The 16,859-nt window shown below is 46.6% G+C and overlaps 1 protein-coding gene and 1 non-coding gene across 3 annotated transcripts in view; both read right to left on the reverse strand.

Moving 5' to 3' along the window:
• The window catches only part of Clpb (ClpB family mitochondrial disaggregase), a 125,972-nt gene that overhangs the window by 101,639 nt on the left and 7,474 nt on the right, over positions 1–16,859 (reverse strand). For both annotated transcript variants that reach the window (XM_059270237.1, XM_059270247.1), the window contains exon 3: positions 557–643. In XM_059270237.1, the coding sequence (XP_059126220.1) occupies positions 557–643 (87 nt within the window). The remainder of the gene's footprint in view (positions 1–556; positions 644–16,859) is intronic.
• On the reverse strand, positions 943–1,061 carry LOC131902928 (5S ribosomal RNA). Its single transcript, XR_009377197.1, has one exon. It is a non-coding gene; the product is annotated as a 5S ribosomal RNA (ribosomal RNA).

A 16,859-nucleotide genomic window follows, 5' to 3' on the forward strand; every position in this document is an offset into this window, starting at 1 on the left:
GTCTCTGTCCCTGCAATCCTCCCAGTGCTGGGTTACAGATGCACTTGGCTTACACATGGTGCTAGGGATCCAAACTCAGGTCCTCATGCACTTTAATGACTGAGCTCTCTCTCCAGTCCCTACTTTTTATCTTTACATGATAGCTATAACCTTGAATGAAGGGAAAAGCCACCAACAGGAAGAAGGGATGAAAGTCTCTAGACCCTCCAAAGAAAAATCCACTCGGAGAGCCCTCAGTAGGGGCAGTAACTGAAGACTTCTCGATAGGGTCAAAACTCACACACGTAACCATTTAGAATCTGCTCTTAAACACGTGGCTGCTCTGATAACACCAGTGGCTTGCCTAAGGTCACAAGCCAATGAATGGTAACTGCTGTAATCTGAAACCACATGTGGCTCTCCACATCCACTATGCAGCATTTTGGACTTCCTGCCTTAGCTTTCCTGCCTCTGAAGGAGATGGCAGGGGCAGCAACGGTGGGCAGCAAGCAGCCATGGACACAGTCGGAAGAGACCCACCCGGCTCAGGCGGCCCTGGATGGAAGCAGACTCTTACCTGTCATTTCGGCTGATGGCTGCCACCATCAGAGCTGTCCAGCCAAGTTTGTGCCTTGCGTTGACATCTGCACCTTCCGACAATAGCCTGACAAAAGACAGAGGAATATTTTCAGTGTGTGGCTTATCATGGACAAGAGTGGAAATAATCACAGAAAAATACCTAGGACATATAGTTAGTGCAAAGCCAGCCTGGACAACATAATAGAACACTATCTCAAGAGAACAGATAAAGAATCACAAATATGGAGGCTGGATGAGACCTTTGAGTTCTAATCCCCAATCCCAGCCTCAGATCACTCCCCTCACCAGAGACATCCCCTTGTCCCTCTCTACCCAGCTCCATACTGTCATCCCCCCAAGCCTTCTCTATTTTTTTTTTTTTTAAGCCTACAGCACCCGGTATTCCCAGGCGGTCTCCCATCCAAGTACTAACCAGGCCCGACCCTGCTTAGCTTCCGAGATCAGACGAGATCGGGCGCGTTCAGGGTGGTATGGCCGTAGACCCTTCTCTATCTTAATAGTGATGCTATGAACTTCTACTTCCCTGGCCCAAGAACCTCTGAGCCCCTTTGCTGAGTCGAAATCCTGCCTCCAGGCCATGCGATACAAACCTGGTGCCCACACCCTCTCCCTTAACTTTCCATGTTTAGCACAAAAGACCGAACAGGCTTAGTCTTATCCAGGTAGTTCCCTGTTCACAAAAGGATCACATTCCTCAAATGTATTTATTTTATCATGGCTGTTTGTAAAATACAAATCCTTCAACCCAAAGAAAGACAGAAAGAATTTCAGAAATGCTAAGTTAGGTTCCCACTACAGTCCATGTAGACCTATTGGGATCTACATGCCAGGTGCCTAGCATATAGGAGTCCATTGATTGTCAAGTAAACCAACAAACCCAAAGTCTAAAGCACATCATTGTAAATCTGAATTCTGGGTCCTGGTCCCTATAACAGAGGGCAGACAGAGACAGGTGAACAAAGCCATGTCTTACTTAGCACCTGGTAGAGCATGGCCTGCCCTCTTGGAACTTCTTGTTCCTGCGTTTATTTACTCTTCACAAGCTTAAGGCGCAGACTGTAAACTCTTGTAATGGATGAGGAAACAGGAGGGAAAATGACTTGTGAAAGGTCACACAGCAGGTTGGTAATGGACTCTCCTCATCTCGTCTCATCGGCCTACCTCCAGACTGTACCCCTCTTCATGTAACAAAAGGTCTGAAGACCAAACTGATTTCAGCCAACCAGTGGCATGGTCCTATGCTCAACTCTAGATGTGGGCAAGAAATCAAAGACCATGGTGCCACTAAAGGAAGACAAAATCAAGAATTCAATTCAGCCAGGCATGGTGGCTCGTGCCTATAATCCTCAGGCCTAGGCAGGAAGTTCGCCATGAATTCAAGGCCAGCTGGACCACATAATGAGTTCCAGGCCAGCCTGGAATGTAGCAAGACCCTCTCTAAAAGCACACCCAAACATGGTCCATCCACTAGGCAGATGTCCATATGAGGAAAGGGCAGAGGATATTCTCCAACCTGTCCAATCTTCTATCCTATATGGACTGAAGCTTCCTTCAGAATCACAGTGAGGACCAGAACTTAATCTACACTCTAAGCTTCAGAGCCAAATGTTTCAATGACACCACATGGTTTGTGCAAAAAGGAGACTTTTCCCCCACACAAATAATGTATACCTGGGGTTAGCTTCTTTAACATCCATGGCTGTGAAAGGGAGACAACAGGGACAGGGACCAGAATAATCCAGAATAACTCCTCTACCCTCTCCCAGGGATACCCACACCCAGGTAGCCACCAAAACCAATATGCAAAGAACATCCTCTTCCATGTTTCCTGGGACCTCTAGGTCATAGGGCATGCATGTATGTGATGTGAATAAACAGTGCCAGCATCCTCCAGGAGAATGATGCTCTATCGACCTTTATACCAGCAGGACAGGGACACTCTGTGTGTGCCTCTTCTTGCAACACTTGGCAGTAATAGGCTTCTTTGTTTTTGTTTGTTCTTTTTGAAACAAGGTTTACTATGCTGCCTACACCAGCCTTGAACCTGTTAAGCAGCCCAGTTAGGCCTTGACTCATGAACCTCCTGTCTCAACCTCCTGCATACTGAGATTATAGGTCTAAGGGGAAAAAAGGATATACTGCTCTTTTTAACTTGTGATCATGAACAATTTTGATCTACTTATAAATATGGGGCTGTCTATTCTGTGAAGGTGTTTAGTTCATTTTTAGGAGAAGAAACTCCTGGCAGAGGGGGAGTCCTTCTGACTTGCTATCATTTAGTAAAACAATATAAGGCCAGTCCAGCATGGTAGTACATACCTCTCATGGGGAGACTGAGGCAGCAGAACTGCTTCAAGTTCGAAGCCAGCCTGAGATACACAGTAAAACCTTGTCTCAAACAATAACAAAACAACACCGTGCAGAGTCAGAAGCCCTCTGTCTAGTCTAGTTCTAAGTTCTGCTACCTACTGTCCTAACATCCTAAGCAGGCATAGCCCCTCATTGACCTTCAGTGAGGTCAGTGAGGACTGCACTTCCTGCCAGTTCCACATACAGTATAGCAGGGAAGGGCTTTGCAACCCCTCTCAGCCACAGGAGAAGGTGAACCGTGGTGTTCTTCAGTGAGATCAGCTCTCAAGCCCAGCTCCTGACTGAACATCATTCTTTGCACTCTTGGGGCCAGGGTGTAATGGAAGAGAGCAAGGATCCTGGTATCCAGATTCAGGCTCTGCATTCACCTGCTGTGAAGGACAGAATGCTAACCCCTCTCATGCAAGGTGGTTGTCAGGATTGAGAGACATACCACACTGTGGGTCTCTGTGGAAGAGCCACAGCTAACCTTACCACAGACAACTTTTCCTCTTGTAGTGCTGAGTCAGGGGTGGGGAGGGCACTGAGTCCCCCCTGCTTTCTCCCACTACAGAGTAGCCCCCAAATTAGGACTTCACAAACCAGATCTCCCTATTTCATTTTGTTGCTTCACAAGTGAATGCCCAGCAGGCACTCATTTCAAAGTCCTGAGGCAGCTGGGGATGGGGTGGGGATGACTGCCTGCTGAGAGTGGCTGAGAGGGCCTCTGAGAACAGAGAAAGCCACCCTCGCTCTCCCCTGCGATTTTCACCAATGGACAAAATGCGGCAAGTGAATTAATCTCTTTTAAAAAGAGCAATGCTTGTGACAGAGCACGGTGTCTCCGTAAAGGTTAGGATTCCATCATCCCTGAGATGATGAGTAGAATGCTTAATGCAGGCTGCCAGGCAGGGCAGAGCAGCCCGCGTCGTGCTGGGGAGGGGGTGGGCATAGCAGGCTCACGCTAGACTTGGGGCCAGCCCTACCTAATGAACTAACTAACTCTCTTGCTTGGCAGGGCAGTGGTAGGTGATACTAACTGGGGATGGCTCAGGGTAGTAGACAGGAGACCACAGCAGGCATCTGGAGTTGAATCCCAGCTCTTGCACAACTCCCAGGGTATACAGGTAGAAAAGATCTCAGATCAGATACAGCCATTGCCACTTACAGAGAGAGGGACCATGGATAAATGTGTGACTGGGCTTCTCTGTTCCTTCCCAAAACAGCTCCTGCTCTTTGTATCTGTTGGAGAATGGACAAAACCTGGGTATTGTGGTGCCTGCCTACAATCAGAAGGCTGGGGCAGGAGGACTGCCATGAACTCAAGGTTAGCCAGGGCTATATAACAGGACCTTGTCTCAAGGGGAAAAAAAAGTCTCCCACCAGCTTTACTGCACGTCACACATAGGGGTGCCATCAAGAGATAAGTCATGATGGCTAAAACACTTGGCATATAATAAAGCAATGTGCCTATGCCATTAGCATCATTGCCCATTTTACATCAGTGATGGGGGGAGGGGCAGAGAGAAATGGCTCAGTGGGTAAGGGTCCCTGCTGTCACACCTGATGTCCTGAGTAAATAAGGATGGCATAGGAAAATACAGCAAGTACTCGAACGTATCTGTGGATGGAAAATGAACTGCCACGGGGCAGTGGTGGTGCATGCCTTTAAACACAACACTTGGGAGGCAGAGGAAGGCGGATCTCTAAGTTTGAGCCCAGCCTGGTCTACAGAGTGAGTTCCAGGACAGCCAAAGCTACACAAATCTTATCTCTAAAAACAAACAAACAAACAAACTGCCTAAAATTCCCAAGTAAAGGCAATCAGTAGCAGAGCCTAAGAGCCAAGGAAAAACGAAGTCTCCTCTAGCAACCAGGGATGTATGTAGGAGGGGCCAGCAGGCCAATGACCAAGAGGTGGCATTATCACTTCTGCTAGGGAGGGGAGGGGAGGCAGGTTGACTTTCACTTTCGGCTCAGAACACTCCTGACAACTGCCAGTTCTGCTGTTGTTTTCACAGCAGTGATCACAGTATTACTCACTTTTCTTCTTAACCAAATCAGGTTTCATCCTTGAAGGTTTCCCTAAAATGGTCTGTTGCCTCCAGGTCCCCTGTGCTAATCTGTATCAAAACAGTCACAGTTGGCTGTCTTGTCTAACTTCCTCAGTCACCAGCATCCTCCAGAAACGACCTGTCTTCCTTCATATGTGCCTGGTTCCTGCCCTGGCGGTTGGCACGAGTTCTCTATAGTACCTACAAATACCAATCTGCCACCAATACTTCTGATTTGTGGCCTAACAGTCTTTTTCAAAGTACTTAGGCTCCTGTGTATAACTATGTAGGAGGCATCTCAGACTCAGGAGTGGGTGGGGACATTTGGGGACATGGCCTGGACAGCTGATGGTCATGGGTTCTAGTCATGGCTCTGTCAGGTACTTGATATGTTGCTCAGGATAAATCTACCTCTGTAGGCCTTATGTTTCCTCTACAGGAAAACAGAATTGAATGATATCTCTAAAGTTCTAATTACTGCTAAAATCTTATCATTTTAAATATGGATAGCATCTGGAGCTTGAGAGATGGTTCAGCTGTTAAAGGGCATAAGTTGTTCTTGCAGAGGACCTGCGTTTGGTTCCCAGAACCCATGCAGTGGTTCCAAACCACCCATTTTCAGGGAATTCAACATCCTCTTCTGACTTCCATGAGCACTGGGCACACACAGTGCACATACATGTACACAGGCAAAACAATCACACACATAAAGATAAATAAATCTAAACTATAAAACAAAAACTAAGAAGTGGATTCCTAGCAGACCTGACACAGTAAGACTTGCAAAGACAAGACAGTTCCTTAGACTTGCTGCTTGCAGGAGGGAAGAAGTCCTAGGCAGGCAGAGGCAGGTTTAAGTCATTCTGATTAACTAGCTCTTCACAGAGATACCACTTCACTTTTCTTCCTTTTTCTTTATGACCAATCAATACAAAGCGGCCAGTGAACTTCAATCATGCATTGTTCCAACTGATTTCCGGATCCTTTGCAGGAACTGGCCCTCAGCTGCAGCCGGGGAGGGGTCAAAGAGTGGGGAGCACTGTCCCACCTGCATCAGAGGCCTGGAAGCACTGAGCCATGCAGACCCAATCATGATCACTATCTGGGCAACAGGACCCTGGTTGGAGCCGCCCAGAAGGCCCTGTTTACAGTAATAACAGCAGCAGGCCCTCTGTCTGAGCAGAGGCAAGGCGCCTGGGGCTAGAATCCCCAGGCAGCCTCCATCTGTGCCTTATCTCCCAGCCAGCCAGAGATGGGGAGGTGGGGGGAGGGCAGCAAAGGCTGTTCTTGGATCCCAGCCTGGCTTACAAATTTCAAGGCAAAGGCCTGGTGCTCTGATTGCAGAGGTGCAGAACCTTTTAGGCTTTTTTTTACTTTGGATATTTGAGCACCAGCCTCTAAAGCTCAGCTCAGGCCCCCTCCTCTAGGAAGCCCTCCAGGTGTCCTTGCTTCCAGTGCCCAGCACTCTACACCTAGCTGGTCTCAGGAAAGTGAACAACAGCAAGAGAGAACAAGACTGTGCACAGCACCCACAACTTAGATGAGGTGAATCTGCACACTTCACCTCTGGTTCTTTCCTACTACAGTTAGTCCAGGGTTTTGGAACCTAAGGAGTGCCCTGCAGAATCAACAGTTCAATCTTTTTTTGGTTTTTCGAGACAGGGTTTCTCTGTGTAGCTTTGCGCCTTTCCTGGAACTCACTTGGTAGCCCAGACTGGCCTCGAACTCACAGAGATCCGCCTGCTTCTGCCTCCCGAGTGCTGGGATTAAAGGCGTGCGCCACCACCGCCCAGCTCAACAGTCCAATCTTTAAACACAAGGAAGAGCAGGTTCACAAAGCCTCTCCTGGAAAAGACTCACCCAGGCAGAAACCTTTCTCTGTCTCTGCCAGGCTGTGTGCCCATGGGCAAGTACAGCTAACCTCTCAGAACCTGTTCATCTTACCTCATCAGCCTGCCAGAACCACCTAACAAGAATGCCGATATGACCAAAGGAGAGTGAGAGTGTCAATGTGTACAATGTTTCTAGACCAAAGGAGATGAGGGTGCAAATGTGTACAATGTTTCTAGACCAAAGGAGATGAGGGTGTGAATGTGTACAATGTTTCTAGACCAAAGGAGATGAGGGTGTGAGTGTGTACAATGTTTCTAGACCAAAGGAGATGAGGGTGCGAGTGTGTACAATGTTTCTAGACCAAAGGAGATGAGGGTGTGAGTGTGTACAATGTTTCTAGACCAAAGGAGATGAGGGTGTGAGTGTGTACAATGTTTCTAGACCAAAGGAGATGAGGGTGTGAGTGTGCACAATGTTTCTAAACCAAAGGAGATGAGAGTGTGAATGTGTACAATGTTTCTAAACCATAGCTGCTAAGGCAAATGGTGAAGGAGTCAATCTGCATCCTAAGTGATACTCCTGGTCTAACAAAATAAAGCCCAATGCTGGGTGGCCATTCTTTGTCCTATTCTTTACAGATACCTGCTATATATCAATGTGCACAGATTGCTATTTTTAATTGTTAAACTTAGAAACCAGTTACAAAAATAGCACCAAAAATCCCTTCACAGATCCTTCACATGTATCCACTTTACACCTTGATTCATTTGGTTCCTATTTCTAATACATTTTACTTCTCCATGTGAGAATTACTTTCAGATATTATGCCCCTTATCTCCGAATACTTTAGCATGTATTTCCTAGAACAATGACAGATTTCTACAGAATCACCAGCCATAATGGCCAAAGTCTCAATGTGGCAGAGAATCAACCAAGTGTAGATCAAAAATAAATAAGTAAATAAATAAATAAATAAATAATAAAATTCAGAAACTAAAAAACCCTGCATCTATATTGAACAATATACAGACATTTTTGTTGTCATTATTTCTTAAACAATATAGAGTATGACAACCATTTGCATAGCATTTACACCAAATCATATATAAGTAATCTGGAGACGATTTAATCATACAAATATATATATATATATACACACACACACACACACACATATATGTAGGTTTTATGTAAATACTATAACATAATATATATAGGCCTTGAGCATCTGCAGATTGGGGGACCTATGGAGGATCCTGGAACCAACTGATACAACAGGATGAGCAGTTTACCTCATAATTTTACCTCCTATTCTGCCTGTGTTCAAATGTCTCCAGTTATCCTAATAGTTTTCACAGCATCCTAGCCCTGTGATCCAGATGTAAGACAGAATCAATAAAGATCAAACACTGTGTGTCTTCATCATTTCCTCTAGAATAGTTCAACCTTTCAGTGATCTTCATAATATTGGCATTTTTTTTTTTTTGCACAGTAAGGCTAGTTTCTGTGTTTCCCATGCAGCTTTGAGGCACCTCTTCCCACACTCATTCATCACTGCACAAACTCTTCCTGAGGACGGATGATTGCAGGACTCTGAGTGGGTGCTGATCCAGGCCTTCAAGGCAGCTGCTGGACAGACACATACTTGGCAAACAGCTAAAACACAAGCAAGGACTTTGGAGGCAAGTGCCATGCAAATGAAGGTCAGGGAAGAAGTGTAACAGGAATGAATGACTTTCTGGATGCAGAGTTCTTCTGCCAGAGGCGATAGGCAGAAGCAAGGATTCCTCTAACAATCTCCTGGGATCCCCTAAGGCAAACACCTCTGCATTCCCAGGGAGATGTGCCTAGCTGAGACGGAATGAACCATGAAAATACAACAAGTAAGGGAGCGGAGTGACCCAGGACACCCTCCTGTGGGTACATACATTGGCACAGGGCTACAGCCTGTCAGCAGCTGCTTTAGTTACGGCTAGGTCCAGGGAGCTGAGGTGTGGGAAAGGGTTAAGAGCGCCACCTACTGGCCCCCAAACAGGACTCTCGGCTGCAGCAGAGGGCAGTTGGGCAGCTGGCTGCTTGCCAGGAAACTTGTCACAATTCAGGAGTGAGAAACAGTAGTGGATCCAACTCCCCAAATGGACTGTCAGCTGAACCACTACTGCCAAGCTACACGGAGGTCCACATGAGATTTTCAGTGAGATCAACAGATCAGGCAAAGCTGACCATAAAACCTGTCCCCACCTGCAAGGGACAGCAGAGGACCGGTCAGCCTTCCTCACTCAACAGAACTCACGAAACAGCTTCTCAAAGCCATCCTCTGTGCTGGGACTGAGGGCCTGCCATGGACCAGACATAGACCTTGCTCATGTGAGAGAGCTGTTTGAGTTTAGAGAAGGGTAATGGAACAGGTCCCCCAACCCTGAATAATGCATGAATTATCATGGGTCCTCTGAGATGTCTGTACAGGACAGCAACAACATGTTGGCTTCTCATATCTGGTAAACTCTTGAATGATGTTTTGTTTTTTTCAGCAGTGGAGATTGAACTCAGGGCCTCCTGCATGTCTGGTAAGCCCTCTATCACTGAGCTATACCCCCAGCATGGTTTACTTTTTTTTTTTTTTTTTTTTGGTAAATGTGTGTGTCTGAGTCCACATGGCCAGAAGAGGGCATCGGATCCCCAAGAACTGAAATTACAGGTGGTTGTGAGCTGCCTGATGTGGGTGCTGGGAACTAAACCCAGGTCCTTTAACAAAAGTAGTAGCACTCAACTGTTCAGCCATGTCCCCCAACCCTTTCTAACTTTCAAATACATGTCCAAGCTGCCTATGAACTCACACTATAGTCTAGGTAGACCTGAATTTGAGATCACCCTGCCTCAGTGTTCTAGTAGCTAGGATTAAAGGCCCAAATAATGGAGATCAATGGCTCATCTTTCTTGTGCTGACCTCGGTGCCTTAGGCACTTGACATTTATGATCTCATTTGATTCTGAGAATTAGACAAGAAAGCCCCATCTCACACAGGGACGTCAGATCCCAGGGCAGTAAGAGGCAGCTTAGAACTGTAGCCCTTACTCTTTGCTTCCTGCGGCACAGAGCCTGTTCTATCTGCTCACAGAATGGGACGGCATACCCCAGCTGGCTGATGGGACAAGGGGCCACAGATAAAGGAAAAGCCTCCAGTGAGAAGGTGATCTACAGGTTGGAGATACTGGGACTAGTTCCATTTCTTAGCGGCTTCTCCCTGCTCCACCTCCACCTCCCCAAAAACCTCTTCTGGTCTCAGCATGAGAAAGGCCCCAACTACCTGTCTCCTCACTACCACCAATTTCACACGGATAAGCAGTGTCTTCAGTGGCGTGCCTTTGCCCCAAACCAAGCTAAGCAAATAGATACGCTCAAATGTTTACAATGTGTAAGCAGTCCTGATCCTCGGCCTCATCAAAGCTTATCAGATTATAGGAATCCGGTGAGACAGAGGCAAGAAAGCTAATGTAGGCTCTGGCCATATTAATAGAAGCATAACATCTTCAACAAGGGTATGACTGCCTTGCCCCTCACAACAACAACAACATCACACTGGAATTCAGAGAGGATGCCAAATGGTCACAGCCTTTTCATTAGAAAATGGCAGGATATGGTGACTTCAAACATAGCTTAAGAAGCCAGACTCAGGTGGAATGACATGGCCTATGACTATCTGTCTCCTAGTAGCACTATCTCATCATTTAAAGAGCTGAACAAGGAAAGGAGCGTCATGAGTAGTCCTAGAGGATAGAGCTGGAACCCCAGGAGGGTTAGCAGGTAGTGGCAGTTGGCTGTGTCAAGTGCTATGGGAACTCCACCCATTTCATCATGGAAATAGTTACTGTGGGAAAGATTATTCAAAGAATAAAGAGATTAATGCAGTTGGAAAAAAATTTAAAGGACAACATTGGCCTTGTTCATAATAACATACCTGTTGATCATTTTCACACTGTGAAAATATATCTGTCAACTGACAGATTAATCAAATGTGTTTCATGGTACGTGGAATGTTATTTGGCTTTTAAAAGGTATGAAGTATTGACAATGTGATACAACACATGTGAATCTTGGAAAGTTAAGCTAAGTTGAAGAAGTCACACACAAAATCCACAGAATGGGGGGGGGGGCTCTCATTCATGTCCAGTGTCCAGAATGGGCAAACCCACAGAGACAGCAAACTGACTACGGTTGCAAGAGGCTGTGGGGAGGAAGGAGGAAATGATTCCTAATGAGACTGGGGCTGGGGGTGGGGGGAGGGGGTAATGAAATGTTCTGGAGTTAGACCATGTTAATGGCACTATCTTATAAATGTACTAAAAGCTACTACATTTTACATGTTAAAGGGGTGAATTTTCTGACACAGTTATATTTAAAAAGAGAGGGAGAGAACAACTAAGTGGATGAGTAAATGCTTGTTTAATCAAAATCTACTTCTCTTTCAGGAGCACAGACACCTGAGGCTTAGGGGTAGAGTAAATGTGCCTAAAATCCTGGCTGATCCAAGCCGGGACTGGAAGTGAGCACTCAGCAGCCCAAGAGGAGATTCTGCCCTGCCTGTGGTATTCCAAGCTCTGATTCCCGGGGAATTCCAGGGGCCTCCTCTAATTGTTGTACTTTACCACCCATCCCTGCTCACCACCGTCCATCTGCAAAGCCTCGTCAAACACACAGCCTTCTCAGGAGGCCAGGGTGCTAACCCCAAACAAAAGGCCATTGAGATGGAAGTTTCAGCCCAGCCTCAGAAAGGATTCTTATGCAGGCTGGCAGGGCCTCCCATCCACATGAATGGAGACTCCTGGCCCAGCTGCTGCCCAGGGCTGTGCTCTCCTACTGGGTAGTTTTTGGAGAATAAACAGTACTTTAATCAACTAATCAATCAACAGGCCAGACTCTATACTCTGTTCCTTTGGAGTGCTCAGCAGACACATGTGACTTGTTAAGGTGGGAGGCAGGAGAAGCAGGGTACTATCTAGCCTATTCAGATAGGGTTCACAGCCAGGTTGAAGAGAAACACATAAAGCAACTGGAGAAAAACAAAGGCAAGGAGGTGAACCACTCAGCCTTTAAGATCCATATAATTTGGTAAGAAAGATGAGCACTCAATATAAGCTGCTGGGGGGGGGAAAGCACGTTGTGGATGTATGTGGTGTAATGTGGATGTATGGGCTTTGGTGTAAATTACAAGTGTACACTGGCTGGGAGGCAACCAGGAGGAACTGAGTCTGTGTAAGCACTGAGTTTTCTCATCTGGAAAACGCACACAACAGTTTATTCTGTAACACACTGGTAAGGAACACACACTGTATTTACTGTCTGCCTGCCACAGAGTTCACAGCCAATGAACAACTGCTGTTCTTATTAGCCAGGGTGAGCTTTCTGGAGGAAGAGCTTGAGGTGGGCAATGAGGCATGGCCAGGATCTAGACAGGCAGGAGACCTTGAGAATGCTGCAAAGCCTTAGTTTATCCTTAGGAACCTGTGAGTTCCAAATAAGCCTGGCAGAAATGGTTGTCCCTTTGGCCAGCTTCCTAAGAGGAAATAGGAACCCAGGCCAGCCTCTCTTTAGCTTCTAGCCCCACAGACCCCTAGTCTGTTAGATAAGAAGGAGGGCTACTTCCCAAGTGGGCAGCTTTGAGAGATTTACTTAAGAAGCCTGAACTCCTGAGTCATTATCTGTGAAGGGGGCTGTTACTGGCAAGGTTGTGACATGTTAATGTCACACAGCTGGTGAGTAAGTATGACAAAAGCAGACCCCAGGCCTTCTGATTCTGTAACTCTTGCATTCTTCCTATAACATTATGTTGCCTTTCAAAGTCCTAGCACTCAGGACACCTGTGAGGGTTACAGTAAAAAACCTGGAATCCTCCGGAAGCACAAACTATCAAATTACAGAAAGTGATGCTCTTCAGGCCTTGAACTCTGCTGGTCTGGGATAAAGATTTTGTTTCAATCCACTGCAAGCCACATAGACATTTACATATTTACTGATTAAGAGAGCTGGATGTTTTGGTTGCTCTGATGCCATCATTAATATCTTCCCATCCAGCCAAAATGATACGGCGATCGATAAACAGACAGCTTCTCCAAGGCCCAGAGACAGCCAAATGTATTTACCAGGCAGGACTTTTGTTAATTAGATAAAATCCCCAGATCAATTCTTAGAACATTCACCTATGCTTGTAGCTAAACACATTCGGGACACCTTGATCCTGGCACACAGACAACTGCCTGGAGCTGGGGCATCAGGGGACAAGAGCCAAACCAAGTCATCAGCGCCAAGCTAGAATAAATGTGTTTACCCTCAACAAAGCCCAACCTGTTTTCCCTCCTGAACTGTACATTTTTTCCCAAAGCCATCTAGTAAACCAGTTTAACCCTTTATTTTCTAAAACCACCAAACCAGAAACCAAAAACAGTATGTCAAAAGAATTTCCAGATAATTGATAAATCTAGCATACTTAATAACTAATTAGAGACAAGGTCTGGAATGCTACATAAATTGGGTTGGCTTTGAACTCAGAGATCTGCCTGCCTCTTCCTTCCAAGTGTCGGGAATGACAGGCATGTGTCACCACATCTGGCTAAATCTAGCATGTTTTGGGGCTGGAGAGAAGACTGGGCGGTTAAGAGCATATGCTGCTCTTGAGTTCAGTCGCCAGAACCCACATCAGGTGATTCACAATTGTCTGTAACTCCAGTTCCAGGGGATCCAACACCTCTGGCTTCCACATCCATACATCTACACATAATTAAAATTCAGGTATGGTGGCACACACCTTTAATTCTAGCACTTGGGAGGCAGAGGCAGGAGGATCTCTGTGAGTTCCAGACCAGCCTGGTCTACAGAGTTCTGTGAGTTCCAGGGCAGCCTACTCAAGTGAGAGACTGTCTTGTAAAACAAAACAAAACAAAATAAACAAACCACCACACACACAAAAAAAACAGACTTCAATCTGTTTTTCAACTCAATCCTTCCAAATCCTCTTCTCAGAGTGTGGCAACAGCATCTACACAGGAGCTCCAGCCAGAAAAATGGAAATTCACTAGCATTTCCTTTCTGAACTAAACAACCAGTCCTATTCATTCACCCGGCATTCATCTGTTGAATATTTACTGTGTACCAGACTCTGAATCAGGCATGAGCACTGGTCTAACCCTTGCAGACTAGTCCAGCTAACTTTCCCCATCTGTGCTACTAACGTCTTACTTATCCCAACCCACACACACCATCTGCTGGACTCTTCCAGTTGCTTTTCTTTTCTTTTTTTGGTGCAGGGGTTGAAGCCAGCTTATAGAAGCTAGGCAAGTGCTCTGCCAATGATCTGTATCCAGCTTATAGGCATGTTTCAGCCAGTATTCCCATACTACTATAGTTGTCGACCAACATGTTTTCCACTAAGCATTAAAAACTTTAAAAATTAAAATCTACAAATATATCGTTAGCATCTTTGCCTTTTATATACACACTGGCTTTAAAAAGCCCAATGTGGTATGGTCCTTTCTTAAAGCTATCCAATATGATTTCATATTACCCACCCTTGCTCTCTAGAGTCCAGTCATATCCTCTGCTTCTCCCTCTCAACACAGGGTCATACCCCAGTCCTGGCTGGCCTCAAATTCACCAACCTCTTGCTTTAGAGTTCTGGGATGACAAGTGGATAACAGCCATATCCAGCTCCACCTCTTTTCCATCAAAGGAAGGAGTCATGCCTGCTCAGGTGTCCCCTGTGCCAAACAAAGGACCCAGGAAATGGCAAGTACTCACTCAGTACATGTTTGTCAAATGAACACATGAACTATGAAAAGAAAGGGCAGCCAGCCATTAGAGGCCCAAAGCTTTTGGTATCAGAGTCTCTTCATTTGAACCTGTTTGGGCTGATGAAGGACTAAATGGGGCCACATTAACAGAGGCCCAGGTCAGTCCAGTGAAGTGAAGAGCAGGCAGGATGCTGTCAGTCAGCGGTGTGATCTGAAGGAAATGCGATCTCCAGCAGAAAACAGCTTTCCCAATCCTGTCCCCAGCCTGACAGGCCCCACATGGCTCTGCCTGAGCCCAGACAGATGTGCTGCTGTCTGTCCCATGCCCTTGGTCTTGGGTGAGTGGCTCAGTGTAAAAGCCAGGCTCTCTCTCGGGGTGGGGCTGAGCTGAGGGGGTCACCTGCTCTCACAGCTGCCAAGCAGGGCAGGGGCCAGCCTCCCTGCTCCATTGGGAGCTGGGTGACCTTACAAAGTTTAAGTGCTTCGAGGAGAAAGGAGGAGATGGCTCTTGCACAGGGAAGAGGAAGGAAAGAGAGAGAGAGCCCAGCCTTCTGTGTGCCAGTGGGAGACCGGAACAGGCCTCTGGACTGCCTGCTTCTGTTCTACTGAAGTCAGTCACATTGTGCTTGGGAACAGACGAGAGAGAGGGATAGCAGACCCTGTCCGTGCCTTGGGGGGGCATACAATTCAATGACTCAAGGTGAAAGGCAGTTCACAAACAGAAAAGTAGTTCTGTTGCTTTGGTGTTCTGTTTGTTTTTGTTCTGTTTTATTCATTCTGAGTGCTAGGATTAGAGGCCTGAGCCAGTATGACCAGCTCAAACTCCTTAATACAAAGAATAACGTGAAGCCAGTGAGATGGCTCAGCAGTTAAAAGTGCTGCCACCAAGTCTGAGGACCTGAGTTCAATCCCCAGGACCCACATGGTGAAGGAAAGAACTGACTCAGACTGGTGATCTTTTAACCTCCATATATACACTACAGCACCAGTGCGCCCAAACAGATGCACACAAAATTAATAAATAAAATGTAAAAAGAAAACATAATATGTGAAATGGTGAGTCCTGGCTTGTTCTTTTGATCAAGCAGTCTCCCTACACACAATTAGCCAGATTCTCATAAAGCAGTAAACAGTCCAGAGCCATCACTGGGACCACAGTCCAGAGCTGCTGATTCAATGCTCTCCCAGTCTGTGAGGACTCCCAAGCTGTTCCTGACTGGGTTGACACATGGGGTCACTAGTTTTCCTGAGTATACAGACTGCATTCTTGACATGTAAGCCCTTTTCCAACTGACAGCCAATTTCTCTCCCAGAAGACCCTCAGACTCCCACACCACAGGGCAGGATACAGTAGAAGGGTCAGGAGCAACCCAACCGGCTAGGAGGAATCAAGGAAAAGGTCGCAGCAAGGCAGAACTTCCACTGAGCCTCAAAGACTGGCCTGATGGAGCAACAGGCCGTGAATGGAGTGGGGGTGGAGTGGGGGTGGCAGCAGGGAGTCTGCACCCTGTTCCAGGGATTGCAGATTCTGGGGTGAAGCTCCTCTCTTTAAGCAGAAGAGCCCCAAGCATCTGTCCTTCCCCATCCTGAGCTCTCCTGAGGTTCTGGGCTGGAGACAGGAGCGAAGAGAGGTCAAGGCACAGGAATGAGAGCCCCAGATGTAGGAATACTATTTATTCACCAGGTCTGAGCTTTATTCCAAATACTGACATCACTAACCATACCAATCATACACGTGATTGTGTGTGTGAACTGTGTGAACTGAGGGGCGGGGGGCGGGGTGTGAGACTAGAATTCTGTCTTGCTACAGGCAGGCCTGCTGGGCAGAAGGAGAGGCTAGCACACACACAGGATCAAGGAAAGAGTGGTGGAAAGTGTCAGTGGAGTCAAGGGCACACACAGGAAAACTGAACAAAACTCAAGACCATTTCCTTTCTGTGGGGATGTCAGGCTCCCCACCCCTGCTCCAGGCCGGCCTGTCAGAAGGAAGAACTGCAACTGGGGGATTACACGTCTGTTTCCTCCAGGCCAGAGGTCAAGACATTACCCTTACTCCTTCCCACCATCTACAGTGCCCAGCTGAGGACACTGCTTTTTCTTTTGTTTTTCTGTTGTTTGTTTTTTGAGACAAGGTTTCACTTTGTGTAGCCTTGGTTGGCCTGGAACTTTCTATGTAGATCTGGCTAGCCTAGAACTCAGAGATCTGCCTCTGCTGGGATTAAAAGTGTGCACCACCATGTCCAGTCACTCATTCTTTCTT

The sequence above is a fragment of the Peromyscus eremicus genome, chromosome 1, assembly GCF_949786415.1.
Source record: "Peromyscus eremicus chromosome 1, PerEre_H2_v1, whole genome shotgun sequence".
Lineage (NCBI taxonomy): Eukaryota > Metazoa > Chordata > Mammalia > Rodentia > Cricetidae > Peromyscus > Peromyscus eremicus.